The following is a 12,938-nucleotide window of genomic DNA, read 5'->3' as shown; positions in this document are numbered from 1 at the left end:
TTTACTTCTTTTTCAATAACTCATTTTTCAAAAAAATACTATTCCACTTATTTTCATTTCTATAAAATGGGGGCCAAACGTGGACAAAATGAGGGAAGAAAAACCTTGAAATGCTTGACGTAATAAAATTTGTTTTAGAAAATTTATTACATCAGAAATATACATTTAATTATTCTATTATAATGGACTTTGTGATATATTTCGTTTTAGTAATTTTTTATTAAATCATAAATTTAAATTGTAATCATTCAATTAGTCTCCAATGCTACCTGTGGATTGTTATGTAAGCGTTCATTATGTTCTTATAATAAAAAGCATAATCAAGACATAAAATGTAAGTCTGAAAATAAAATATTAATTTTGTCTGGTTATTCTATTTAACAAAGTTTTTGAATTTAGACGAAGCTCTAGATCATTGTCTATTTTCTGTATCACATCAACCTGAAGGAATTCATATTCGCTTTTGGATATTGATTCTTTTAAACATCTATATTTTGTTACGCGGCTCAAAAACTTCTAAAACACCATGTTATTAGAATTCACAATGGATTTCTTAAATGAAAAAAATAAAAATAAAGTTTCAACATTTCATGAAAACTTGATGAGTGTTGAGCCGATACTTGACGTCAGATGTATACTTATATATTAGTCTATTTTAAGATGAAAATGTTAATTACTATTAATTATTATATTACTCGTACGGATCGTTATAGTTTAACAACAGAATTGTACTAAATGAAGAGCAAGAGCGCACTCAAGAACGATATTTAAATATTTTGACCTTTTTTTTTGAGTTCATCGTACTTAATAATTTATGAGAAATTAAAAAGACACCAATAATTAAAAAATGAGTAAGAATATTTTGTCCTTGTATTTTATTTATGTATTGATGAGGTGACTTATATATGATAAATATGCATCTGCCAACTTATCCAATGCTGATATGTGAGTTGGATTCAATTAAGTAATTATAAATTTTATACTAATTACCATTTACCTAATCTGCAATAGTAGAATCTGAATTGGATTATCCTTAATAATTAAATATGTATTAAGCCTAATACATTATAATTAATCACTATTTATGATTATAATACTTTTCTTTAGAAATTGACCTCCTATCTAAGTTCACGCGCTGAACTGAAGAATCAAATCCACTCGCTCTATTATTTGCTCTAATACAAAGCTCTGCAAATTAAATGACGCGTGGGGAAACGACAGCGAGTACATAAATTAAATGTACGAGAGAAAGTAATGATGAGTTCGATGAACAAATCAATAAATTATACGAATATCTTTATTTTTATTTTTATTTTTGGGGAAATTCTTCGTACAGAAGATGTTAGAAGTAGGAAAATAATTACTGAAAATGCCACGCCCTTCTCTAAATATATATTAATTAACGATCCCAATTATTTTACAAAAAGCTTTACTCTCAAAACCCTAAAAAAAATTCGGTTGCTTATCTCTTTCGATCTATTTAATTCTTCGCTGCTTCAAAGAATTTTCCCAATTTATTTTGAGATTTTTTTAATTTTTCTTATTTTTTCTGCTATTTTCTTAATTTTCTTTTCAATTTTAGGGTTATTTTGTTATTCTTAAATTTGTGAAAATCAAAATTTTCAAAAACTGATTTTCCTGTTTAAAGGCGATTTCGAGCTTTTTTGGTCAATTTCTTTCAAAATTTTGAAAATTCAGCTCATTTTTGAATGTTTAATGGCAAAAGCTTGCTGATAGTGTTCAAACTTCTTTGAATTCTCACTAGTTTTTCCTAAATTTCACTTGATTTTTTCTTCTAAGTGTGCGTATGTTTTTATGTTTCAGTGCAGTCATGAGTGATAATAGAATTAAAAAACTTTCAAAATGTGAATAGGATTTAGTTCTTCAGCAGAAGATCTCATTTTGTTCTGTGGTTTTTCTGTCAGGTAATTTTCAAAAAAATTCAAGTTAAATCCAGAAGCCCGGCAAGAAAATGTCGGGGACGGAAGCCACAACTTTGATGACGAGTCGGGAGCAATTTACCATTGCACCCGCTTCCTCCGCCGTTCATAATCCTCCGGCACCGGCGGGATCGCAGGCGCACTTGGATCAGTCTATGCGCATGGCCTACAGCACCGATGGCAGTGCCACTGTGTACAGGCCCGAAGGATCATCCCCGCAGCCGTACAATCCCGTCCCTACTGGCGTCGCCGCGGTAAAAAATGCGACGAACTTGAACTCTGGCGAGCAGAAGCGGAAGAGGGGGCGGCCAAGGAAGTACGGGCCCGATGGTAGCATGTCAATGGGTATGACGTCAGCCCAGCGGCCCGTCGGTGTCTCCCCACCTCCGCCGACCAGTGGAACTTTCTCACAGTCTATGGCTAGTCCATCATCTGTTGCAACTCCTCCACAGCCGCAGCCTGCTCTGGGCGGATCGGCCTCGCCATCTTCCAAGAAGGGGAGAGGCAGACCTCGTGGTTCAAGCAATAAGCAACAAAAGGAAACTATGGGTAATGACCCTTCGTTCCTTCAAATGTATATATGTAATGTATGGCTAATGTACTAGATTCGGTTTGAATTAAATTAATTGATGAATCCTTGATTGAAAAATCAAATCTTTGTCATGGTTAACTTTGGTTTCTAAAAAATATTTGACAAAATAAATAACTTAAAAAATAATTTGATTTATTTTTAGGTATAAACAAACGTGTTTCTTTTGTTTATTGATTTTCTATTCTTTCTTTATTTACTGCTAGTTGTAATAGGAAACAACTAAAAATAGGTTTTGGTGGTGGTTTTCAAGAGTAATGCTATTCAATAGTGAAAATTATTGGTCCAACCTGGCATACCACATGATAATTTGTTATTTGATACATTAGTTTTTTTTATTGCTCTATGCATCAAATAATAAATTGCCGTATCATACGGCGACTACAGGCATTATTCTGTTTTTAAAGCTATAATATAGTAATAGAGAAATTGGTATACTATATTCATGGGTGAATGAAATCAACTTGCGGCATGGGTGTCTGCTGGAACTTTGGGTCTCCAAAATTTTATAGAAGAGAAGATTACCAGTATACCCCTTTATTGCTTTCTTTTTGTTGTAATATATCTGCCTACTATTGTTGTGTGTTTCGGATGCCCATGAAGAAGCTATACTGGTTAAATTTAAGAAGACTTGTGCCATATTCTTTTCTTTTCATCTTATTCATTTTTATTTTAGTATTCTTTTAATTTTCTTCTATATTAGTCACACTTGTATGATATTTTAATTTCCTCATTTTTTTTTTCATGCAATTGATAAAATTTCTTATTGTATTGTAATGTTGAACCATAATCATTGACTTATACTGTTGATTTAAGGAATCTAATGATTGACTTAATTATATAATGCTGAAATAGAGCTTTTTTCTTTTCAGGATCAACTGGTGTTGGATTTACTCCGCATGTTATCAACGTGAAGGCAGGAGAGGTTGACATTTTACCTTTTTGGTTCTTATTTGTTAAGTCAGTGGAACGAACATTCATTATTATTTTTTTTGAAGGAATATTCTATCTATTTTGATTGTCTAGGGAACTGACACAGTTAATTACTAATTAGAATTGCCAAGAGCCTTGTTTTATTTTCATCATAAATGTTCTTTCAAGTTTTTCATATAATTAAAAGTGCAAAGACTATTATTTATCTTATCTTAAAAATATAACGTGCAATGAATGCAGCTGATACTGTAATGACTCCACCAAATTCTTTGAATGTCTCTATTTGGTAACCGTATGTACAATTCTATTTAGTACTTTGGAATTGACTCATTTTTCACTACGTGTGTATTTGAGCCACATTATTTTGAAAGAATGTATTTTAGAATGTAGATTGATGGAGAATCTGTGGCTCAAAAATGAGGAAAAAATTTGGATTTGCTTGTAACATTATTTTATTGAAGAATGTGTGAATTGAAATGATGTCAAATCACTATTTAAAAATGCATTTTTTTTAAAAGAATGTGGCTCAAACAGGACTTAGGAACCAAATAATTCTTTACCGACTTCAATCGTTAATCTAGATGAGAAATACTTAACGTGGTAGAGTAAATTCCTTATGGTTGTATACTCCTAGAGCAGAAGAAAAGTGGCTTCTTTGTGATTTTACTTTTATGGTCTGTAATATACTTCATCCTGAAAAAGATATGTAATTGCTTGAAAGATACAGAAGGTTCAAACTTAGGTTTGACTGGAATTGCAGATAACTAAAGCATTATGCTATAATAACTTTTTTTGTTGCTTGGTTAATACTACTATGTTATTTTGTGTTAACTAATTTTTACAATATTCTGTTTTATTTTGAACGTTGAGCTAATTAATTGAGTCGACGTGGTAGGATTGCATTCGCACTTCAAAGAATACGTGATTATTGACCAATATGTGGCAAAATACTGAAGTGATGGATTAATTAGTTAGACATTTATAATGAAGCACCGATGCTCCACCTGGATGTCTTTGGCTCACAAAACTCTGCCATATTGACAAAAAGTTGTTATTTTCTGTTGTGGCTTATGTAGGTATTATGGTTGCGTTGTGAACAAAACATTCATTATTCCTAGATCCTAGTCTTTAGTAAATTCTCTCAAATCAGAAAGTTTTTTCTTAACTAATTGCAATGGATTTTTTTGTACCATTTCTGTGGTTGATGATTCTCTATATTTCGTATACAATTGCATTTATTTTAAGTACACTAGTATTATATCAAATCACAAGTCACTGCTTTTGATCTGTACGTTTCTTTTATTGTGTTTATTAAAACTGAATTTCATCCAAAGGTTATGTTAATGGGAGATGGTTCTTTTTTCTTCTCTCTTTTTTTTGGCAGGTACTCTCAGTGATAATAGTCAATTGATTTAGACTTTTACCTGCTCAAGATCTTGACATGCACACTTTTATGAAATTCACAAGGGATGATATTATGTTTAATGTTACTAATTGTTATTAACTGGTTTTTCAGGATGTTTCCTTGAAAATAATGGCATTTTCTCAAAATGGTCCAAGGGCCGTTTGTGTCCTATCTGCAAATGGTGCTATCTCAAATGTGACACTCAGCCAAGCTGCAACATCTGGTGGAACTGCAACTTATGAGGTTTTTTATTTGTATCTATTTATTCGTTTTATTCCATTTCCCTTTACATTTAATCATAATAATGAAATCTGATGGATTGGGTTGTTAATGAATTCAAAATTTGTTTAAGTTATGCAATGATTGCGTGGTATTTATGGTCAATCCTTTCTTTTAGAGATAATTTATCTTTTCGCGGGTTAGGAATAACACTAGTGTCTGAATCTTGTGATGTTTTACTTTGTACAACCCAATTTGTATTGGGCTACCAGAAATTTAGTAATCTGTTATTTAACCTTTATGTTCTTATTTATAATCCACTAAAATGGCCATGTTTTCTCAGGAATCTCTCCGGATGGAATAGTTTATTTATCACATCTGTTTGTGAATTCCTTATTGTTTTTCCTTATGTAGGGGCGGTTTGAGATTTTGTCCCTTTCTGGCTCATTTATGCTATCAGAAGTTGGCGGCCAGAGAAGCAGAAATGGTGGATTAAGCATCACATTAGCTGGTCCTGATGGAAGAGTTCTAGGAGGTTGTGTGGCTGGTTTACTAATTGCTGCATCCCCTGTCCAGGTTTGCTTCCTCTTATTTTGACTCTTTTACTGCATATAGACACTAATTTTAATTTTTAGTCCATTCTGCAACATCTTGGAACACGTGTAATACTTACGTGAGAGGAGTATTAATCAGTTTAGCATTTGCAATGAGGTTGAAGTTAATGTGTTGTTTCAGTCATATCAATTAATGAACTCAAATGTTTATTTACTCTAGTGCTGCGGTAAGCTTGCTCAACTAAGAGCATGGTATCTGAACTGTTGCCTTGAGAACAAGACTTGGAAGGTCGGCATTTCTTTTGGGCTGGCAATTCCATTTAGACTACATCAAATTTTTTTATTATAATTCATATTTTTTGGGTGTATATGTAAAGTGGATTCACTAGTATTTGGTTGGTGTGCGTATACTCCTAATTGCAGCTGTGGGGTCAGATCCCATCATTTACTCGTCTTGAGTTGATTAATTTGCTTCGATCAAATAATTTTTTCCTCTTAAATTCTGTTTGTGTTACTATCATTGAACTGGCACTTGGATTTTTCAGTAAAGACAATAACAGAAATATTTTGATCAAGATAAGAAAGAAAATTCCTCCCTATCCCAAAGACAGTATATTTGAACTGAACACGCTGTGGCCCACAGATCGTGCTCCTCAAAAGTATTTCATGATGTTATTGCTTAGAGCATCTCCAATGGTGATGTAAAATTGGGTGTAAATTGGTATTTTTGAAACCGCTTTTGCATCCTCATTAATTGTTCCAATGGAAGATCGAAATTCACTTTTTTGTTTCTTTTGGATGTAAGAATTACATATTTTCCTTTACATTTCTCCGTTGGAGAGGTTTCCGACCACTTTGGAGATCTAAATATATTTTACATCGTGATTGGAGATGCTCTAAGTGCTATGTAATGCATCAACAATGTTTTTTTGGCATTACTAAGTAAATCCTCTCACTTGGCAGGTAATTGTTGGCAGTTTTCTAGCAGATGGTCGCAAGGAATCAAAACCGGCAAACCATATGGAGCCTTCATCGGCTCCACCAAATATCAACCGGGGTGGTGCAATTGGTGCCAGCAGCTCACCATCGCACGGGACTCTCAGCGAATCCTCTGGCGGGCCTGCAAGTCCACTCAATCAGAGCACAGGACCTTTCAGTAACAATAACATTCAAGGCATGCCATGGAAATGATCTTCTGCACAATACTAGTTGTGTAGACAGCAGTGTACTGTAATAACTTTGTTATTCTGTCATCATAATAAGGACACCGGGCTTCTTTCCATCTCGACTCTGGTATTCTGGGAAGCACCCGAGTAGAGTTAATGGCTTAATCATCTGGAACTTTAGTTTGTGCTTTGGCTGTTGTGGTAGTATTATCAATAGTAGCAGTAGTTGCTTATCAAGTTACTGGTAGTCAGTCGTCGATTTTCTCTGTTTTCCTCAGCTATTGACGTGTTTTCTTCAGTTGTAATTTATGACGGCCTTTGTTACACATTCTCACAATTTATCCTGTCATTAACGAAGTCACAGGATTTGGCATCTGAATGTTGGATGATGATGCAGTTAAAAATTTACTTATTACTTATAAGTAACTTGGAGGAGTAGCTTTAAACTAAGCTAAATATGTACTGAATGAGAAAAGAATTTGGCAAGGAATGACTTGACTTTGTATAAATTTATATATTTTAATTTCAAAAGGAGATTAAAAATAGTAATTTTAGTATGCTGTCTGCATCAATCTCCCCAATGTAGTGTAACAAAATTGTTCCTCAATTAAATAAAATTAAAATCGGCAAATTGTATTCAATTAAAATTCAAACCATTATATCCATCACTTACGAATTAAATAAACTCAAAATGGTCATCAAGTAAAAATCTTCAATGTGTTGCGACCAATTCCTTGCGGATGACCTCTTGCTTTAGCTCTACTATGACCTTTTTGCTATTATTATTGATGAAAATATGATTAGGATTAAGACTAATTTTAACTATTTCGGTCTATGGGAAGATTTATCTGTTCGATATGAAATTTGAACGGGTTTGGAAAGAAGTGATTAATTACTTAAAATCATTTCGCTTTATTATAATTAAATATGTCATAAAAATATATTAATGACCAATTAGAAATTTCACCTGAAATTCAGTAATGAAATGAACTCATTTTAAAACTACATTTTATTTTTAATGAAAGTCAGAAATACACTTTTATAATTATTATGTCAGTATTTATATAAATTAATTATTACATTGAAAGACTCGCACCGTCTGCAGGGGAAAAAAAGAAGACGTAAGTTCTTGTCTGTTTTTTCGCTGCACTCACTCTCCATTTCTCCTCCAAACGCCTTCTGTTTTCACTATTAATTCGTAAAATTCTCGTACTACCCACCTTATATTTTTGCCTCTTGTTAACTTTTGAATTGATTTTTTTTATTCTTCTTGCTGTTTATGTTTCGCAAATTCATCTTTGCCCATTTTGTTTATATTTCAGTATGCTTAACTATTTTAATCATTTTCTGTCTCTAGTCTTCGATTTTTTATTTTTTATTTTATGTATTTCGTTATATACATTCTGGGTTAGGACCAATATAACAATTCTGGGGAATGGGGATAAAAATTTGTTTTAGCATCTAGAAATATTAAGTTGGTGTAACAGTTAAAAAATGATTTGTACCCAGTTTCATTGCTTGAAATTGGTCATTTGTTAGGAGTTTATTAAAAATCACTGCCATTTTTATGCTAAAGTGACCCCATGTTGGATCAGAGGAACGGGGCTGGAACATGGCCTGGGAAAAGCAGCTTGTGACTCTGTGTGATAGTCATGTGACCGAATTGGAAATTTGTGTTCGGGGTCACTGGGTGGTTTCTGCATTTTGTGTTCAATGGTGCTGGAAGAGCAGGTTCAAGTGTTCCGAAGATTATATAGGACCAGTGATAACTGTAGAATGTTTAATTTTGTGCAGTGAGTTAAGCCGTCAATATTTAATACAGATATGTGAACTTTTCTGATTAACTACTGTATGGAATTTCATTGATGAGGCACCAAACGGGCTTTTGGATCTTCCTATCCCCTAGTGTATTGGTCACTCAGCTTCCAAAAGTGTTAATGCCAAACTTTTGGCTTGTGAATGCCTGAAGAAATTTCCAGGTTTGCCGAAGAAACTTGTTTTAGGAAGGAAAAAAATCAAGTAGGTAATTGTGCTCAGGTAGAGATAGCAGAAGAATTGGCTTCAATTTTGAAAGAGAAAATTTATGGAATTTGGTATAAAGATTTTGTTATGTTGGAAATAATTGATTTGATCGTAGTTCACCTCCCACTCCTCAAATGGACCTTCCTTGCATACCTTCATGAATTTTGAATACTGTTCATTGAATAATCTGGCAATTTATCTGAATTCAAAATCATGGAACTCTTGAGATTTTCATTCTAACACTTCTCCCCATTGGAGTCATGCTTGACAAAGCTTGTGATCCTCAGAAGCAGATGAAAGTTCCCTTCGTGTGAGGAGGTCCTTAAAATCAAATGCAAGGACATTCAGTTGTGGTTGACACGTACAAAGTTCAAGGAGTTTATGCAGGGGATGGAATTTGTTAAAGCAAAATTACATTTATGTTTTTAGATGCTGTGATAAAAACTAGGAGCAGTTCAAACCAAATATTGTTTTTCCCCCTTTCTCTCTCTGTTTACTTGAGTCAGTAGTAGTTGAGTATTATTACATTATAACGGAATTTAGGTGCTGTTGTGGATGCTTACATGAGCTAAGAAAATGGTCACTGCTGAAAACTCATTGTAAATATGAAAATTTGATTTTTTTATTACTCCTTGTTCCCGCACTCTAATTTATTTGATGTTGAATGGTATCTAGCAAATGCCATTTTCTTCCTTCAACTTTTTTTATCTTCAAAAGTTCTTGTGGTGATTGTTTTCTTGTTCATAAACTTTATTCTTCACATGTAACAGGGAAACTTTTGTTGGAGATAAAATCTGGTTATGAAAATACGGCAAATCGAGGAATGGATACCTTAGATTCTGAGAAGATGGCGAAGAGAATTGTTCATAATCAAAGTATAACCAAACTGGATGCAAATGATTTGGAGAAGGATTCTGGTAAATGCCAAGATCACGGGGAAAAGAGATGTGATAATGATTCTTTGCAAGTCTCTGCTTTTCCTAGCGCCTCCAATCTGGACAAGCCATACATGATGCCCTTGTTACCAATTCCAAATGTGGATAGGTATTATTTTAATGCTTCACTCATCTTGACAGGAACAGCTTGTAAAGGGGGAATTGGACCACCCGTAGGAGCTGTAGATATAGGTGTTAGCAAATCTGCATATTATTTTCGCATTGCTCTACCTGGAGTCAAGAAAGATCCTGGTAATTCCTCTTCATATTTCTCCTGGAGCATATTCCAAGTACTTTAGATTTATATCCCCATGTACTATACAATTACTAGCCAATTAGGTGACTTATTGATAGTAGAATAATTCTGCCGTTTATTTTATAAAATGAACAACTCTTGGGAATTGCTGGGAGATAAGTGGCTCTTGGCATGTCACTTAACTTCTGTTCAAGACAATATAACTTCTGTCATAAAATTATTTATCTGGCAAACTAACTATTGACTTTTTGGATGAGGAAGGATAAGTTCCTGTCAATCTAGCAGTGCTAAACTAATTTGGTACATGTTACGTTGTATGGCTTTATTTAAAAAAAAAAAAAAAAAAGGATCTTTCTCTTTAAACGTCTAAGTTTATCTGCTTTTATGATTTGTTTTTTATAGTTAAGACATACTGCAACTGTCAAAATGAAATCAATAGTTCAGGAGATTTTGTTTCATTCTTGGTTCATCTATCTTTTACGGTTGTTATAGCAAATTAATGTAAACTGTTTTGCAGTTATGCTGATTTATTGTTCTTTGACTATAACCTAGTGAAGTATTGTATACATAGTGGTGTAAACTGGGTTGGGCTGCACAGGCACTGGATGGCCCAACCCATGGAAAACCTGGGCCTAGCACGACTGGGCTACGTTCTCGCCCTGCTCAGAGATGTGGGTTATGTGGGGCATCAATTTTTGGCCCGGATGGACTAGCACATTTGCAAGCTCATGAGCCAGTTCGTCAGGCACTGGATGGCCCAACCCATGGAAAACCTGGGCCTAGCACGACTGGGCTACGTTCTCGCCCTGCTCAGAGATGTGGGTTATGTGGGGCATCAATTTTTGGCCCGGATGGACTAGCACATTTGCAAGCTCATGAGCCAGTTCGTCCGGACAAAAATAAAAAATGAAAAAATGAGATTTATTTATAGGTCTGGGATAGCAAATTTCTTTTACAATTTACCTCCATTGCCTTTGCTGCGGCCTTCATCTTAGCAGTCTGTTTTCATCTCCTTGAGGGAACAAGAAGTTCGTGACAACAGATCTTAACTCTTCTTTCCAAACCTTAATCCCAGTCCAGCCCTCAGTCCCCAGCCTTTCCCCTCAAGGCTTGAGGGAAAAGATAATAGGTAATCCCTTCAATGTTTGAGCACTCCAATGCCCCCACATTGAACAAAGAGCTGCCTTTGTTGGGAATGATATTTAATAATCCACACTCTTATCTAGGTATTTTATTTGTTTCATTCTTGAAAATTTATATAATGCTCTTTTCCAACATAAAAACATATATTTCCAATAATCTTGTAAAATTAAATTTCCGAAGTATTTTCTTTTAAAAATAATCCGAAAAAGAAAAACTAGTAAATGAAGAGGTTCGCTAGTCATGTGTGAATAAATGAAAAAACACATGAACCGAAAGGAGGTAAAGTGAACCCCTGTCTAGCATTTTTAAAATGTTTCACCTTTAAATTTGAAGAAAAAGGAATTCTTTAGACTGTGTTTTACTACTTGTTTCTCTTGCAATTAGATTGAAGTATATCATGGTAGGATTCCAAAATGGGAATATTATCTACATTACATTGTTTGAAGGTAGGCTTGCATAATCATGCCAATACTGGAGTCTTACTAAATGAAACTCATATCCTTATTTCTCAATCATTTTCTACCCGAATTGTTGATGACTTTTATTTTAGCAGGTCAATTTAGCTGTGAGGTTGAAAGGGATGGAAAAGTTATCATCAAAGGTGTGACATCAACTGGTGTGAAAACTGTATCAAAGTATTCTCGAGTTTTTGAAATGAAATTTCAGCAACAATGTCCACCTGGAACTTTCACGCTTTGCTTCAGTCTACCTGGCCCTGTTGATCCAAGGTTGTTTTCACCGTATTTCAGATCTGATGGCATCCTTGAAGGCGTTGTTGCAAAATATGAGTAGTTGTGTTTTGATCTACATTATCGATCCCAACCTGATGTAAAATTGTTAGAAATCTCATTTTAGCTAGTCCTTTCTTTTTCTTTTTTTGGATCACTATTAGCTTAGGTCCTTTCGCTTCTCAAGATGACAAATATTTAATGTGGGCTGTACGATGAACAAGATTTTAGTTTTTTATTTTTATTTTTTCTGTTGAATAAGTGCTCAAGAGTAACACTCTGGATTTCCCTTCACCCATGGCATAGTTTTGTGATTTGAGTGCACAATTGAAAATAAAGAACATATAGTTTCACATGTTTTGGTTTGCTAGATTGGATAAGAAAGGTGGAAATTTTATTGGAACGTTACCAAGTGTTCATCTTTTGATGAATTTCTTAAAATGGCACGTTGGATATATTTCACAAAAATGCTACTTGTACAGGTTTTTTGTACAAATGGATATACAATGTTGAGTTTTGCGGAAACACTTACATATTGCTGCCTTGTTTCCATAAGAGACGAAAATCCATTTGGTCTTGGAATTGCTAACTACCTTAAAGCACCAGAGAAGGAAGCAAATTCAATTTAAGGACACATCGTGAAATCGGTGAAAACTGGAATCATCGTTTCTGTTCATGTTTTTCATTTTGTCTGTTCATTCTGTTTCTGCATCTTTCCTGTCTGTTCCTCATTCTTCAAGCAGAATAAGTCAGATTGTTAAAAGGAGAAATCAATACTTCAGGAACAATAAATTTCTCAACATTCAAACCAAACTCGTTCCATGGCTCTTTATTTCCTTTCATTCTGGAATTCTGATTGTTACTGCCAAAATGTGGTTCTTCGGTCCGTTCTCTCTCCCATGATGATACCTCATACCTATGCTATTTCCTAATTTACTATGGTCAAAATTTGGTTTTTACCTCATCTCCTTTCTTCAAGGTTACATGTGGTATTATTAAGGATCTTAGGACGAGGAACTTTTAAGAGCATGCTACCCTGACAGGTTTA

General features: G+C 34.2%; 2 protein-coding genes across 4 annotated transcripts; both read left to right on the top strand.

The window, feature by feature from the left end:
* The first annotated feature begins 1,383 nt into the window (after positions 1-1,383).
* On the top strand, positions 1,384-7,179 carry LOC111373797 (AT-hook motif nuclear-localized protein 10-like). 3 transcript variants are annotated; one of them, XM_022996358.1, is made up of 7 exons: positions 1,384-1,457; positions 1,926-2,489; positions 3,402-3,454; positions 4,979-5,110; positions 5,501-5,662; positions 5,861-5,929; positions 6,604-7,179. In XM_022996358.1, the coding sequence occupies exons 2-7, from the start codon at positions 1,973-1,975 to the stop codon at positions 6,829-6,831; spliced, it is 1,161 nt and encodes a 386-aa protein (XP_022852126.1). In that variant the 5' UTR covers positions 1,384-1,457; positions 1,926-1,972; the 3' UTR covers positions 6,832-7,179. The 3 variants fall into 3 exon arrangements, with proteins under 3 accessions (XP_022852126.1, XP_022852127.1, XP_022852128.1); XM_022996359.1 differs by lacking the exon at positions 1,384-1,457 and adding an exon at positions 1,587-1,801; XM_022996360.1 differs by lacking the exons at positions 1,384-1,457; positions 5,861-5,929 and having other exon boundaries at positions 1,596-2,489.
* Positions 7,180-7,901: 722 nt separating this feature from the next.
* On the top strand, positions 7,902-12,184 carry LOC111373796 (increased DNA methylation 3-like). Its single transcript, XM_022996357.1, has 3 exons — positions 7,902-7,927; positions 9,599-10,015; positions 11,713-12,184. The coding sequence occupies exons 2-3, from the start codon at positions 9,652-9,654 to the stop codon at positions 11,952-11,954; spliced, it is 606 nt and encodes a 201-aa protein (XP_022852125.1). The 5' UTR covers positions 7,902-7,927; positions 9,599-9,651; the 3' UTR covers positions 11,955-12,184.
* The last annotated feature ends 754 nt before the right edge of the window (positions 12,185-12,938 follow it).

Source organism: Olea europaea, unplaced genomic scaffold (genome assembly GCF_002742605.1).
Source record: "Olea europaea var. sylvestris unplaced genomic scaffold, O_europaea_v1 scaffold1165, whole genome shotgun sequence".
In the NCBI taxonomy this organism is placed as follows: Eukaryota; Viridiplantae; Streptophyta; class Magnoliopsida; order Lamiales; family Oleaceae; genus Olea; species Olea europaea.
Note: the sequence above shows the minus strand (reverse complement) of the source record. Positions and strands in the feature narration are given on the sequence as shown.

Bases quoted from the DNA above. Each gene is read 5' to 3' on its own strand.
- LOC111373797 (XM_022996358.1), top strand. From the start codon at position 1,973: ATGTCGGGGACGGAAGCCACAACTTTGATGACGAGTCGGGAGCAATTT. The intron at 2,490-3,401 runs GTAATGACCCTT...TTTTCTTTTCAG, and splicing joins GCAACAAAAGGAAACTATGG to GATCAACTGGTGTTGGATTT. The intron at 5,111-5,500 runs GTTTTTTATTTG...TTCCTTATGTAG, and splicing joins GTGGAACTGCAACTTATGAG to GGGCGGTTTGAGATTTTGTC.
- LOC111373796 (XM_022996357.1), top strand. From the start codon at position 9,652: ATGGATACCTTAGATTCTGAGAAGATGGCGAAGAGAATTGTTCATAAT. The intron at 10,016-11,712 runs GTAATTCCTCTT...CTTTTATTTTAG, and splicing joins TGGAGTCAAGAAAGATCCTG to CAGGTCAATTTAGCTGTGAG.